The following is a 16,809-nucleotide window of genomic DNA, read 5'->3' as shown; positions in this document are numbered from 1 at the left end:
ATTTCAGTTAGTCTTTCCAGCTTCTTTAATAGTTTTATTTAGTTTTAGTGTTTCATTTCTGTTTTGTTAATTATTTTATTTCAGTTTATGAAAATGTTTTTTTTAATAATAGTTTCAGTTTGATTTTAGTTTTCTTTAACTATAATAACCTTGCTACCAAGCAAATAAATGTTGATGTAAATGGATGTTTTCATACTGGTTGTTGTTGTCCAGTGTTGGTCACCATTTAATTATATTTTATCACAAACTTGTTTATTTCTGTTCTGCATTAAAACATGAGTTTAATTTTTTTTCTCTGCATCACTACAAACTACATGGGTAATTAAAATAAAAAGTAATTTTTGGATTTTTGGGTGTAATATTCCTTTAAACTGCCTTGCCACCACAAGAAGGGCAGTGAAGAGCAAAGGGAATGGCTTGGCAATCACTCCTATACTCCTGAGCACAAATGCTTACTGGTAGCTATGAATTTTACCTGAGATAAAAATACAATAGAAATAAAATAAACTCTGTTAACAAAAATAAAGAGAAACTTCTGTTCACACACTCTAGAGGGGTACTTTTCACCTGCATTTTTCTTTCACCTTTTAAAGTCATTTGAAACAGGGCCAATAAAGGTACACTGGTTTGGGAAATGGAGGCTTAATTTATACATAATTAGAAGCAGCTTGGCAGTAAGCCACTGATAACATGTTCATTCGGTGCCAGGGGCAAATGTGGTTCATTGCCAAATGGAAATGATGAGATTGTCAATAGAAAGAGTCTACACTAAGCCTATCAGGAAAATAACAAGATGAGCTGTTACCAAAACATATTATTTCTAAGACCTTGAAAAAAAATTGAAAAATGTTGTGTTTTCAAAGTTTACTGTAATCTTGAGTGCTTTTGAAGCTAAATTTGCACTGACAAAATTGCAGTCTACTTTGCAAAAACAAAAGATGGTCTAGTACATTACAGTTAAAGTGCATAATGTTTGGCATAGCAAATTACTAAAGTAGTTGCTCTTCAGGTAAAGTATAGAGGATCAATTTTGCAGCTAACTTTTCTTCTTACCTTACTATTTGAACCATACAATGAAAATGCAATTATGTGATAGCCAAGCCTCCCTATTGGTTTTCAGGTTTGTTGAAGGACAGCATATCCATGTAAGAAAAATCATTTAGAATATTTATCCACCCATCTATGTATTCATGTGTCAATCGGTTTTGTCCTGTTCACAAATTAACCCAGCAAATATGGATCCAACGCAACACTTTAGTACAGTACAATGAATGTAAGATGCAACACAACAGTAAGAATGAACTCATTTTAGTTTTGATTGCACTGCATTTTCTTAGAAGCTGATTAAATGCCCGTTTGAACTGAATGTGCTATTTAGATAGATTCATAGCATGGTGTAGCAATATGTTTAAAGTGTGCCACTGTGATCTGTGCAGTTTATCCCAACCAATGGTGACGGCAAAACAACAGAAAGAGAGACAGAAACACATGAAGGACACATAGGCAGGCTATTTAAAAAAAATGCTGATGTGCCCTCTTTGATCAATGTACAGTATACAGTACAGCTGTGGTCCCCAGAAGTGATGAATGGTTACAGCAGGTGCTGTGTTGGTCTGAGAGGAGTACAGCTCAGGTGGCAGTTACCTATACTTGGCAAATTTTATAAAAAGTTCACTAATTATGCAAAATATGTGAGCATTTATATTGGAAAAGAACCACTAAGAAACCAGAAGCCGTCCCAGTGCCACCTTACATTCTGTTGGAATGGATAATGTGCATTCATCATCATGATTGTACTGTTCCATTGGCTTCTTTCCATCCTGGGTATGTATGAATAAATGATTATGCCACATTGTAATTTGGAAGTGGAAGCTACATTTTAAAGCAAGTTAAATGCATATGTTTCATTTTGTATTACTCTCTGTCTAATTATTTCCACTATGGTTACTAAATGTATGTGTATAAGGGTCGAGTCTGTTCTGCATTCAATAAAGAACACAATCCTAGGGAGCATGCGACCTCTTGCTGGATACATATGGTATGAGCCAAACATGGAAGTGCAGTATTTATTTATTACCTCCAACAGAAACAATTGAATTGCACATGATTTCAGTAGTGACAAGAGGCTGTTTTATCACTATGGTGTTTTAAATTAAACTAAATACAATATAAATTATTTAGGTATTTTTGCAGTTTTTATGTATTTATTTCCTTTTCTGTCCACTGCAAAGGTGCAAAGTGTGTAAACAGTGGTGATGTGTCTTTTATTTTAAACCCTATAAGATCCTAAATCATGCATTCAACCTTTTGAGATCTTATTTATGGGTATTACTAAATAATATAGTTTTGATGGTGTTAATATTTATTTTACCATGGGATTTACACATTCTGCCCTGTGCCTGGATTGGTTTAACACTTTTTCCTCTGACATCCCAAAAGCAAGCATGCCAGGTTAGTTGGTATCTTTACATTAGCCATGAACCCTGTGATGGGTTGGCACTCTATCCAGGGATGGGTCCCATTTTGCACCCAACACAGTCCCACTAGTACCATGTACACCCTGATCCAGAGATCATCATATTAACAAATGGGTGGATGGATTGATTTGTGTATTCCGATTTTAATAACATGCTTGATTTCTCAAAGATTTACATTCCTGAAGACTTGGGCTTTGATGATGCTAGATGAAGATTTTGCTGTTCCATTTTGAGACTGCTAATGCAGACATCGACTCACAATGATCAGCACTTTTGTACTAAATACTGTTAAATTTAAATTAATTGAAACATGTCTTCTTGCTCAAAGACATTACTCGAATTAAAAAAATCAATGTGAATGTTTATTTTTTTAATACATTTAGTACAAGGTTGAGATATAAAGCTTAGGAGCAATCCGATTGTTAACCCACTGCATACTGTGTCCTGGTGTGTCAATTTGTGCCCAGTTCGTGGGATGGCTAGAAAGTATCATGTAAAACACAACATACCAAGTTCCAGTGACTGTTCAGGTTATGAGGAAGCATCTTCATACGATTTACTTCATAAATCTGTACATGCAGATGTGAATACGTTTTTAGTGGTTTAGCTCACATATAAATTTGACAACACCATACACCTTCTGGCATCTTGCCTGTCTGTTCAAGATTATTTGCTGCTTACTTACAGTGCATCCGGAAAGTATTCACAGTGCATCAGTTTTTCCACATTTTGTTATGTTACAGCCTTATTCCAAAATGGATTGAATTAATTTTTTTCCTCAGAATTCTACACACAACACCCCATAATGACAACGTGAAAAAAGTGTACTTGAGGTTTTTGCAAATTTATTAAAAATAAAAAAACTGAGAAATCATATGTACATAAGTATTCACAGCCTTTGCCATGAAGCTCAAAATTGAGCTCAGGTGCATCCTGTTTCCCCTGATCATCCTTGAGATGTTTCTGCAGCTTAATTGGAGTCCACCTGTGGTAAATTCAGTTGATTGGACACGATTTGGAAAGGCACAACACCTGTCTATATAAGGTCCTACAGTTGACAGTTCATGTCAGAGCACAAACCAAGCATGAAGTCAAAGGAACTGTCTGTAGACCTCCGAGACAGGATTGTCTCGAGGCACAAATCTGGGGAAGGTTACAGAAAAATTTCTGCTGCTTTGAAGGTCCCAATGAGCACAGTGGCCTCCATCATCCATAAGTAGAAGAAGTTCGAAACCACCAGGACTCTTCCTAGAGCTGGCCGGCCATCTAAACTGAGCGATCTGGGGAGAAGGGCCTTAGTCAGGGAGGTGACCAAGAACACGATGGTCACTCTGTCAGAGCTCCAGAGGTCCTCTGTGGAGAGAGGAGAAGTTTACAGAAGGACAACCATCTCTGCAGCAAACCACCAATCAGGCCTGTATGGTAGAGTGGCCAGACGGAAGCCACTCCTTAGTAAAAGGCACATGGCAGCCCGCCTGGATGGAGCTTGAGAGGTGCTGCAAAGAGGAATGGGCGAAACTGGCCAAGGATAGGTGTGCCAAGCTTGTGGCATCATATTCAAAAAGACTTGAGGCTGTAATTGCTGCCAAAGGTGCATCGACAAAGTATTGAGCAAAGGCTGTGAATACTTGTGTACATGTGATTTCTCAGTTTTTTTATTTTTAATAAATATGCAAAAACCACAAGTAAACTTTTTTCACGTTGTCATTATGGGGTGTTGAGTTTAGAATTCTGAGGAAAAAAATGAATTTAATCCATTTTGGAATAAGGCTGTAACAAACAAAATGTGGAAAAAGTGATGCACTGTGAATACTTTCCGGATGCACTGTACATCTTGTGATATGACCCTCTCTAGAAGTTAGGACTGGTACAGTTTAATGGTTTCTTTATAAGGTCCTGGCACATCTCCTTTTGGCCTAGTAAGTCTGTGGTCCCAGCTGTTAAGACCATGTTGCCAGTATGAAAATGACAAGAAGCCAAGACTGATGGAAGTGAACTGTTAAAATTCCTGGCCAAGGCACAACCCCTTGGGAACCTCCTACTGCTGAGAAGCTCATTGAGGTTTATTGGCAGGAAACAACAAAACAAATTTTTAGTCAAAAGGGGTTAGGGATGAATTCATGCTGACATCTTCAGATTCACTGACCAGGTTATGAGCTATTGAGCTCACTGTTTGAGAAATAAAAGGAATGTGTACTTTATTTAATTATACATGCCACAGTTATACAGCGTTACATATTCAGTTTCTAAGTCTGACCCTTAAATTATTTTTTAATAAACTTTATACTTTAAGTACATGTTCACGTTGTGTCATTAATATAAAAACAGCATGAAAATTCATGCAATAAATGTTGAATGCTGCACATTCCACGTCGCATACAACAATACTGAAGTTCTCTGCATTATACCATAAAATGCATTTATAATTAGGTATCCTAGCTAATAGACTTTCAGTGTATGACAAAGATAAGATTATTGTACCTAACAGTTTATATGTACAAGTCACTGATGAATTGTGTCTTAACTTCAGCTTCACTCATCCATCCACCCTACTGGTCAGTGCCACTCTTCATGTACTTACCCATCATTTCTGCTGGCAGCATTGCCAGCAAATTCCATTTCTGTCTGCAATGCTTTCTCAGAGCTGAGCCAAAAAGAGGACACACCATGCTCATTAGCATAGCCTACCCGCTACAGAATTATTATTGACAAATAAAAAAAGGGTCAATTAATTTTGTTTTTTCTAGCTTTTTTTTCAGTCAAACCATTTTTTAGATTTTGGGATATTTAGTTTTTCTATTGCATTTTTTTTTTCTATCCCTAAATACTGACATATTGAAATGCCCTTTCTTGGTAGGTACCTATTGACTTCAATGTACCATCCTGCCAAATTTCTGTTTTTTTTAACAAAGTGAGAAATGTTTTTGTTGATGGGTGAGTGAGTGAGTATGGAGGAATATTTCGGACAAAATGAAATAAATAAATAAATGCGTAAATAAATAAAAGTACTGTGAAATGTGAGCATAAATAAATAAATGTGTCATGAAATGAGAGCCTTAATAAATAAATGTGTCACGAAATATGTTTTTCGTTGCTTATTTATTTATTTCATTTTGTCCGTAACATTCCTGCAAACCGTCATGAAATACGGCTTGAAATAAAACTGTCACTTTCACTCGTCAAAGTTGAGAGGGTGGGCTGTAACACGCCCTCTAGTTACTGATTGGTGAATCGATAGCACAAGAATTAATTAGAAAAATGCTTACTACTGCCGATGAAATGGATTCTGCCGAAGATATTACAGAGAGAGAATTGAAGATTTATCGGAAGAAATTACAATGTTGGCGGCTCTTTTAGAACTGAGTATTTTTGTTTCTTTATGATTTCTATATTTTTATTACACAAGTTTATAAAGTGCAGATCATCTCAGCTGCATGATGTATTTCATGCACAGGCACATAGTCCCTAGAAACCCCCTGTTTGCATATTTAGTTCTCATTGTCAGCTGTAAAACTTCTTGTTCTCCCAGGTTTTGCTTCTAAAAACCTCTTCTGCTATTTCACACCTTGGCCCACAAGTACAGGCACTTCTTGAAAACAAGCCTCAAGAGAGTTTGATTGTACACACCCTGAATTTCACTGTGTTTTTAATAACTGTCTTTTCACTTTCAGGTATTGCGGTATGCAATATCCCATCAGCAGCGGTGGAAGAAACTGCTGATTCAACAATGTGCCACATCTTAAACTTATACCGGCGAAACACCTGGCTGTATCAGGCATTGCGGGAAGGAACTCGAGTGCAGAGTGTTGAGCAAATCCGGGAAGTGGCATCTGGTGCAGCCCGCATCCGTGGAGAGACCCTGGGATTAATTGGCTTTGGTAAGAGATGCTCCTGGAATATTGTTAGTTGTCTGAGTTCAGTCACAAAAACTTTTGACACAGTTTGGTCATTTATGGTGTGAATGTAGTAAAATATAAAGGATCAAACTGTGCTTAAAAGGATTAGGGGATAACGTGTTGAACAACATTTAATTGTCCATCAATGAAGTTACCACAGCACTAAAAAATTTTAAGCATTTATACATTCCACTTTAATGCAACATCCATTTTAAGAAGTATAATTTAAGTGGGATTTGCCTAAAATGGAGAGATGGAATGGAAACCAGATTTTACTTTGGAGGTTAGCCGCATCTCAAGGCACCCTTGTTACATGGAATCACTGTATTTACTGATAACCCACTCTCGGCTGTGACACAAACTACCCCTCACAATTCAAGAACTTTCAGCACAGAGAACAACATAGTGTCATTCTTTATCTAAAAGGGTAGCATGTTGGCATAGAATGTAACTTCTGTAACTGCTCAGATATTTTCAAGATTTGACGCATAGAAAAACACTTTTCTTTACGTGACAAAAATAAAACAGCACATCCAATATGATTACTCATAGAGTAACTAGTTGATCTTGTGGTGTGTCATAGTGGTTAGCGTTGCTGCCTAAAAGATCCTGGTTCAGATCCTATTCCATTGGAGTTTACATGTTCCACAATTATGCATATGTTTTTCTTTTGATACTCATATTTTTATTTCTGCTTCTCAAAGTCATTTTGTGATATTGGGAACTTCAGTAAACCTGCATGTGGATTAAGCATACTATAAAGGGATAGGGTGGCCCAATGGTTAGCAGGGATACCTCACAGCTTAAGCCCCTGTGGACTTTGCACATCCTGTCTGTGCCTGCATGTTGTTCCCCCCATGGTACTCCAAGTTTCCTTCCAAAGCTGACATGTTTCTTTAACTGGTTAATGTGTGTGTGATTGTTCTTGGTAGTGAGCTGGCACACAACTTCATCTTGGTTTCTTACCTCCACCTAGTAATGCTAGGATAGGCTTTAGCTCACCATGACAATAAAATGGATAAACGGGCTGAAAAAAATGAATGAATGGGATGTTGTTTTATTGCAAATTTAGCTTGTAAAGAAAAACTGTTGTCAGTATGTATTTCATTATTGTGTTACATGACGACTGTGCAAATTTAGCCTTTCCACGCATGGAATATAAAACTTGCTAGGCTAAAAGAGATGTCCTCTGATTTCTAATTTCGCACCTATGATGAACATTTTTGCTTTTTTTTTCAACTTGTATCCATAACTACTCTGTTAATATTAACCATTAAACAGATGGGGTGTGTGGTGCAGTGGCTAAGGCATTGGACTTTAAACTGTAACAATACATATTCAATTACAGCATCTGACTCACCATGTGACCCCTGTAAGTAACTTAAAGTGCATATGCTCGATTTGCTCATAAATACATGTAAACAGCTGTGCTGTATAACTGTCCTTATAAAGAGCCTTGGGGTGGTTAGGATGGTGTAGAAATGTGCCATATGAAAAAATATTTGTTTGTACGGTGATTATTTTCTTTCTAAAATACTAGAAAATCAGGTAATTGGCATTACTAGCTGAAATAATTATACATAGAGCTAATCAGAAAGCATTGTGGTCTATATATTATATTTTTTATAACACAATAAAATACCTAATCCCCTTTTCTAAAGGGAGTTTTGCTGAACAGATAGTACATAGTAAAGTCATTTGTCTTAAGAAGTGCCAAATTTTTATCATGAAACCCTAAAAGTGACATAATTTTAGAGAGAAAAAAATAAGGAAGCAAATAAATGTATAAGATGAGTCACTTTTAATGCAGTAGACAGTTATTATAAGGTTGATTTGGATGATACTGAGCGTCAGTGGCATTGAGTATAATGACTTTTATTATTACATCGCAGATGTCTCCTTTAGTAGAAATAGTTTATTAAAGCGGTGTCAGACCCCTGCTCTCTGAGCTAGACAGTTGCCGTAGTCATGGATAATTAAAGTTGCACTTAACGCAAAGATGGCTGGGAAATTAGCTTATCTTCAAATGCTGGCAGTGCTGATAGGTGACAGCGAAGTAGCCCACACTTGAGGTAACATGCATTTGTATTGTATTTGCACTGTAAATCTTTTCAGACCACATCACTGGTTTTATTGCAATTGGACTAAACCCCAGAGTTGTCACAGCAAGAGCAGCCTTATTTACATTCGTGATTTGACCATTTGTCCATTCCCACAAGCACACTGCAGACAGATGGTGTCTTTATTTATAATTTTTTTCTGCAGAAAAATAGAATACTCAAGGTATTCCCTTCTCAGGTCATCCAGCTCTATTTTCTACTCATAAAATCTGAATGTGAATCATTTTATCAGTGTTTCATTCTGGTGCACATAGCTGATTGCAGCAGCATTTGCCAAGTAAGTATCATTCATGTAGCCTTAAGTATCTCAATAACCCTTGAGTAAATGATACAAAACATCTTTTAAGTTAAAGTCAGTAAAAAATTGCTAAAATAAATTTACCTGTGCAGTCTTGAAAATAAATAAATATATATATATATATATATATATATATATATATATATATATATATATATATATATATATATATATATATATATACCAGTGTGTTTGTTTGTGCCGGTCGCAAGCCCGGATAAATGGCCAGGGTTACATCAGGAAGGGCATCCGGTGTAAGGAACTTTGAATGTTGGCAGTATGACTGGTAAGTTGAGAGAGTTAGCCAATATGATGGAGAGTAGGAAGGTTGATATATTGTGACTAAATGGAAGGGGAGTAAGGCCGGGTGGATCGGAGGTGGATTCAAATTGTTTTATCATGGTGTGGATGGGAGGTGAAATGGAGTAGGGGTTATTCTGAAGGAACAGTATGTCAAGAGTGTTTTGGAGGAGAAAAGAGTGTCAGACAGAGTAATGATTATGAAGTTGGAAATTGGAGGTGTGATGATGAATGTTGTTAGTGCATATGCCCCGCAAGTTGGGTGTGCAATGGGTCAGAGGATAGTGGATTTTGCCAAAAGGATGGACATGGCTGTAGTGAATACTTATTTTAAGAAGAGGGAGGAACATAGGGTGACGTACAAGAGTGGAGGAAGATGCACACAGGTAGATTACATCATATGCAGTGGAGTCAATCTGAAGGAGATTGAAGACTGCAAAGTGGTGGCAGGGGAAAGTGTAGTTAAGCAGCATAGGATGGTGGTCTGTAGGATGACGTTGGAGATCAAGAAGAGGAAGAGAGTGAGGGCAGAGCCAAGGATCAAATGGTGGAATTTGAAAAAGGAAGACTACAAGGTTGAGTTTAGGGAGAAGGTGAGACAGGCACTGGGTGGTAGTGAAGAGTTACCAGACAGTTAGGAAACTACAGCATATGTAGTAAGGGTGACAGCAAGAAGGGTGCTTGGAGTGACATCTGGACAGAAGAAAAGGAAACCTGGTGGTGGAATGGGGAAGTAAAGGAGAGTATACAGAGGAAGAGGATGTCGAAGATGTGGGATAGTCAGAGAGATGCAGAAATAGACAAGAGTACAAGGCACAAGGTGAAAAGAGAGGTGGCAAAAGCTAAAGAAAAGTGTATGATGAGTCGTATGAGAGGTTGGACACTAAGGACAGAGAAAAGGACCTTTACTGATTGGCTAGACAGAGGGACCGAGCTGGGAAAGATGTGCAGCAGGTTAGGGTAATAAAGGATAAAGATGGAAATGTATTCACAAGCGAGGAGAGTGTGTTGAGCAGATGGAAAGAGTACTTTGAGAGGCTTTTGAATGAAGAGAACGAGAGAGAAAAGAGGTTGGATGATGTGGAGATAGTGAATCAGGAAGTGCAACAGATTAGCAAGGAGGAAGTAAGGACACCTATGAAGAGGATGAAGAATGGAAAAGCCGTTGGTCCAGATGACATACCTGTGGAAGTATGGAGGTGTTTAGGTGAGATGGCAGTGGAGTTTTTAACCAGATTGTTTAATGGAATCTTGGAAAGTGAGAGAATGTCTAAGGAGTGGAGAAGAAATGTACTGGTGCTGATATTTAAGAATAAGGGGGATGTGCAGAACTGTAGTAACTACAGGGGGAAAAAATTGATGAGCCACAGCATGAAGGTATGAGAAAGAGTAGTGTAAGCTAGGTTAAGAAGTGAGGTGATGATTAGTGGGCAGCAGTATGGTTTCATGCCAAGAAAGAGCACCACAGATGCAATGTTTGCTCAGAGGATGTTGATGGAGAAGTATAGAGAAGGCCAGAAGGAGTTGCATTGCGTCTTTGTGGACCTGGAGAAAGCATAAGGCAGGGTGCCTCGAAGGGAGTTGTGGTATTGTATGAGGAAGTCAGGAGTGGCAGAGAAGTATGTAAGAGTTGTACAGGATATGTACGAGGGAAGTGTTACAGTGGTGAGGTCTGCGGTAGGAGTGGCAGATGCATTCAATGTGGAGGTGGGATTACATCAGGGATCGTCTCTGAGCTCTTTCTTATTTGCAATGGTGATGGACAGGTTGACAGACGAGATTAAACAGGAGTCTCCTTGGACTATGCTGTTTGCTGATGACATTGTGATCTGTAGTGATAGAAGGGAGCTGGTTGAGGAGACCCTGGAGAGGTGGAGATATGCTTTAGAGAGGAGAGGAATGAAGGTCAGTAGGAACAAGACAGAATACATGTGTGTAAATGAGAGGGAGGTCAGTGGAATGGTGAGGATGCAAGGAGTAGAGTTGGCGAAGGTGGAAGAGTTTAAATACTTGGGATCAACAGTACAGAGTAATGGGGACTGTGGAAGAGAGGTGAAGAAGAGAGTGCTGGCAGGGTAGAATGAGTGGAGAAGAGTGTCAGGAGTGATTTGTGACAGACGGTTATCAAGAATGAAAGGGAAGATCTACAGGACGGTAGGGAGACCAGCTATGTTATATGGGTTGGAGACGGCACTGACCAGAAAGCAGGAGACAAAGCTGTAGGTAGCAGAGTTAAATATGCTAAGATATGCATCGGGTGTGACAAGGATGGATAGGATTAGAAATGAGTACATTAAAGGGTCGGCTCAAGTTGGACAGTTGGGAGACAAAGTCAGAGAGGTGAGATTGTGTTGCCCTGATTTGGACATGTGCAGAGGAGAGATGCTGAGTATATTGGGAAAAGGATGCTAAGGATAGAGCTGCCAGGCAAGAGAAAAAGAGGAAGGCCTAAGAAAAGGTTTATGGATGGGGTGAGAGAGGACATGCAGGTGATGGGTGTAACAGAACAAGATGCAGAGGACAGAAAGAAATGGAACAAGATGATCCACTGTGGCGATGCCTAACGGGAGCAGCTGAAAGAAGAAGATCTATATAAATATATATCTAATAATAATAATACTATACGTGTATCTATACAAATCTAATATAAATATCTACTTAAATATTATAGATTTACATGAAACCTCCTGAAAAATTCTTAGATTCCAACCAGGTGTCCAGAGACCTCTTGTATGAAGTTTGTGTGTTATCCCTGTATCTTTGAAGGTTAATGTTTGGGTGCTCCTCTTTTCCTCTCATTTCTCATAGTCAGCTGTGTTAGGTCAATTGACAACTAGAATTCGGCTTTGTACTGTGTGAATGACTGTGTTGAGGAATGAGTTAGTGACCCCATCCAATTTTGGATGGCCAATATCCCCACACCCCTGAATTGTGTAAGTGGATTAAAAGTTTGGATTTGTTTTTAACATGAGAAACAGAAGGCATATGTAATTATGACATTTGAATGATTGTTTATAGTGTGTTGTGAATTTTTATTACTCTAGATATTGGGACGCATAAGATAAGGTGAGTAATGCAGTTAAGCCAGACACCTGGTTTCTTAACAACCACCATTTTTTTGATGTGCAAGTCTCATTAGCGAGTTCTCCTTTGTCAAAATGAGTTAAACTTCTTCATCAGCCAGTGTGAATCTGAAAAAATATTTTACATTACTCATTAATTACAAAAAAGTACAGTAACTAAAAATGTGATATAATTACTTGTTATAAAATGTAATGCATTATATATGCCTTTGTTTGTGCTGTTTTTTCTTCTTTTGTACAAGAAGACTGCATGTGACTGGCCAGCATCTGTTATTAAATCCTGAACTTATATATAAATCTTCATGAAGCTTACCAGAAACGCAGCTAAACATGATCATTCTATTATTTTATACATTGATTTAGTTCTTCACATGTTGTGAAATAAATCACTTTCATCCCCTGGGATAATATAAACACAACTATTTATATTTCAATAAAATAAGTATTGGGTTTGGTTACTTTAATACTTAATTGGACTACATAAGGCAAGTTACATTTAGTGCGTTAACCCCAGGCACTGCTCCTGCAATTGTGCTGCTGTGCTTAGTACTGTACCTTTAGCTTATCAACAAATGTACTGATGTTCTAAAATATTGAGATAGATTATTGCAATCAAGAGAAAGAATAATGCGATCACCTGACCAATTGCCTCATCAAATTTATCTTTGTGGGTGCTTACACCCTTGTCTACCTATGGCTGTTAAAAGCTATGCCAAGCTAAGACATGCACAAGCTAACAGAGTTCAGTCATGTGCAGACTACAGAATCATTAACTATTACCCAGTTAAGGGCTTTCATGGCCAAATAACTGGGTTACTCAGTTAACTTGGTTACCCTAACCAGAGTAAGGATTTACATGGCATTTATAAAACTGGGTTTCTGTGAAAAGCCAGGTTATTAGGTTATTAAAGTGCATGTAAGCACACTGAATGTGAATGAATATATGGCACTGATAAGTGTTTTGATTATATTCAAGGTAATAAATCATACTTCAGCTAATATCACATGCAAATGCAGTATTTTAGACACAAATACAAATGGTTTTGTCAGCATGATTACCTTGAAATTGTCTTAAGTGGGGAGAGAAACTACACATTGTTGTGGATGAGAATTCCAGACAGGGCAAAAGGAAGTGACATCTCCAAATGTTCCACAAAAGGCTTTACTAGCCAGGCTAGGCCTGCTTTCCCTGCATAGAAAAGGCCTCACACTAATTGGGCTTAGTCCCAGCTCCAGTGGCCTACCTCAGACTTTGGAGGCCCAAAGGGGATTTTAACCCCAAAAACAAATTTAACTGTCTCAAAATCCGTGAAAAATCCACACAAGAAGGATGACAGTTAACTTTCCACTTGTACACAGAAAAGTGCAAAGAAATCTTTATATATAAAACAATTTATTAGTCAAGAATAGAAAAGGACAAGGCAATGCTTCTCAGAGCAAAAGAAGCAACCATAAGGAGTTGCTTAAAAGGGAATCCTAAGCAAACAAGTCACAACACTGAAGCCAAAAAAAAAAAAAAAACAAATACCTGAGTAAAAAACTTGAAAATCCAGATAAAGCCAATACTTACATAAGACTACAACAACTATAATACTCACCTTCCGGCTCACAATTCCTATGAGTAAACGGACAGAAGGTGAGGCCTACAGACATGACATCATAGATGCCACACCTCCTGGGTCTGCACCCACAAAACACAGCAAATCCAGACACATTTAATGTGATAGAGCTCAAATAACAATTGAGAAGTGAAACCAGCAGAAATACAATAAAATGGGTAACGCTGCTGCCTCGCAGTTAGGAGACCCGGGTTCTCTTCCCAGGTCTTCCCTGCGTGGAGTTTGCATGTTCTTCCTATGTCTGCGTGGGTTTCCTCCTGTGCTCCGGTTTCCTCCCACAGTCCAAACATATGTAAGGTGCATTAGGGATTCTAAATTGTGTGTGTGTGTGCGCATGCCCTGCGGTGGGCCCTGTGTTGGCTGGGATCCAGCCCCCGTGACCCTGTAGTTAGGATATTGCGGGCTGGATAATGGATGGATGGACATATATAACACACATGGCTAAGATATGAAACATACTTACCTTTGAACCATTATTAGTGTGATGTGATATAGAGATAAAGTTGGATATAAGTTGGTATTATTGACAACTACTGTACTACTGCACTGAAAGTGGGACCCCTCTTTAGTTGTTCATTAGTCATTAAACAGACACATCTCTTCGACTGTTTTTTGCTATTAATTAAATGCCAACCATTTTGCTGGCCACTGAAAGTCAAAGAGTTGAACAAATTGAAATTGCAATGCTGATATTTATCAATGAGTCAGCCCTTATTTTAAATAGAGTAAAACATTCATTGCTTCTGATTTCTCTAAATATTACATATTATTTTTAAATTGATGTTCAGTCTTTAGTTCCTCATAACAGAATTGTTAGCTATCCTCCTCATCATCTCCATATCAGGTAGGTTACAGTGTTTTACAGAAGCTTTTACAGGAAGAATTCTCTGTGATTTTTTTGTTTTTGGTGTGGTTTCATTGGTTGGTGTGTTGATCTCTTTCTTTATTACTTGGTTGGTTTGCTTTAAAGCACTTGTGATTCCAAGCCCAAAGTTTACATGAACAGGGAAGAGGGAAGAAGTTTTGAGGTAAGTTAGTTAGGAATTCACTAATCAACATGCTGCAGGTTGATTAGCACATTCAAGCAAGAATTTCACTGCACTCTGTACATGTCAAAATAATAACCTTATAAATCATTTGTGGAGTTTGTACTTTCTCCCCATGCAATATTATATTTAATATTCTAAAACAATAAAATTCCAACAATTAAACAAAAATGAAAAGCATAAAGTATTTTAGGAAAAGCATGAACATTGAGATTCCATATCACACGGGAGAGCTTTAAAGGTTGCAAATAAAAATTCAACACATTCACATTTTCAAACTAATCATAAAACATTAAGAAGAAATAGAGCAACCGTCTGTTTGCCAACTGTGTCCTGCAAGTAGAGTTAGCTGAACAAATGGATCAGGTTCAGTGCTGGAAATGACACTGTAGAGGGGTTTTCCCAGTTACAAGGCTGCGCCAAAGCAACAGCTGTGACATAATGACAATAAAAACAATAAAAGACAATCATGACACACATATCAATTTTATAGTTAGCTTGTATTAAAGAATTTGTTTTATCATATTATCTATGTTGGACAATGCCAGGAGAACCCCATTTGAACAAGTGGAGTGTTAATGAACCTATAGTGGGTAGGATGCTTCTTCTCTTTTCTGTGTGTGTGTGTGTGTGTGTGTTAGCTGAGAGGTGCTGTCAGAGCCTGCAGAATTTTAAATGGTGGAAGGGACAATTCAAAAGTCCCAGGGTTGAGTAGGTCAATAGTGGTTGTACTCCAGTGTGACCATGGTCCACTGATAGTGAGGTTCTCAAATGCTAGGGTTTGTAGCAATTTTTGTAACTTTATAATGATATTATTTTGGTTTAATATTGTTTTTATAGAAATTCTTGGAACAAAAGAACCTTCTTGGTATTATTTCTGAGTTCAAGTACCTTCTCACAGACACAATAATGAAGACAAGGAAAGACAAGCAATATAAAATAACGATGATAATAATAATTAGATAGAAAAAAAATATGTTGTTGAAACTTTTAAATTAAAAGGTAAATAGCACGTAGAGAGCTCAATTTAGTTCTTGTATTTCTGTTTTACTTTATTTAGTCAGGCTTGGGCTCATTTTGACACTCATGTCTGCCTTATTCCCTCACTGGTCCCAGAAAGACCCTTTGTATATTCAGGGTTTTTAAAAAGCTGTGGAACCAACCCAGTTGATGGCGAGGTTTGTTCATGCTGCTCTTAATTCCTTCCCCCCAAAACCCATTAGTTAGACCTTGGAAGTGACAGGCTTTTCCCTCATATATGACAGTATGTTGTATATGAAAGAATAATATTTCATAAGCAGGGTATTTATACACGTTCAAAGCTTATCAAATGCACAGACCACAGTGATGCACTGAATATTTTGGATTTCACTGGTACCAACATCAATAATCCATTCATCCATTTTATGACCTGATTATCCTAAATTAGGGCCACAGGGAGACTGGACCTACTGTATACCTGTGGCCTTAGGTACAAAGGAGAAACTAGTCCATAATGCCAGTCTGTCAGAAACAATTCTCACCTTCAAGAGACCAATTTAATGTCTCAAATAGCCTAACTTGTTTCTCTGGGACATGGGAGAACAAGAACTAGACATGGGTGGAAAATGCAATCTATACACAGACTGAGACCAGACTAGGGATTAAATCCAGTGTCCTGGAGCTTTGAGACAGCAGGGCTAACCACTGTGCAACCCAATAATCAATTAATTTATAGCGGTGGTCCTCAAGGTCTGTCCTGAACAAACCAATTCCTTCTTTTAATTGAGCTCCTATCTTAAGTAAGCAAGCTGGTATTTGTATGTTTCAGTGTCAGTTCAAAAATTACAAACCTAGGTATGCAGAAAGGTATTTGTGTGTTAAATGCGTAAGAATTCATTTTTTGCTTTTAAGTATGTTGTCCTTTTTAGTTTTCTGATTATCCTTAGTTAGTTTTACTAATAGGAAAGTAATAATTGGAATAGCTGCCC

At 37.8% G+C, this 16,809-nt stretch overlaps 1 protein-coding gene across 13 annotated transcripts in view; it reads left to right on the top strand.

Moving 5' to 3' along the window:
- LOC120539587 (C-terminal-binding protein 2) overlaps positions 1-16,809 on the top strand; it is a 391,023-nt gene that overhangs the window by 354,923 nt on the left and 19,291 nt on the right. For all 13 annotated transcript variants that reach the window (XM_039769855.1, XM_039769845.1, XM_039769816.1 and 10 more), the window contains one exon: positions 6,149-6,355. In XM_039769855.1, coding sequence (XP_039625789.1) covers positions 6,149-6,355 — 207 coding nt within the window. The remainder of the gene's footprint in view (positions 1-6,148; positions 6,356-16,809) is intronic.

This window comes from Polypterus senegalus, chromosome 1 (assembly GCF_016835505.1).
Source record: "Polypterus senegalus isolate Bchr_013 chromosome 1, ASM1683550v1, whole genome shotgun sequence".
Lineage (NCBI taxonomy): Eukaryota > Metazoa > Chordata > Cladistia > Polypteriformes > Polypteridae > Polypterus > Polypterus senegalus.
This window is presented reverse-complemented; position numbering and strand designations above follow the sequence as displayed.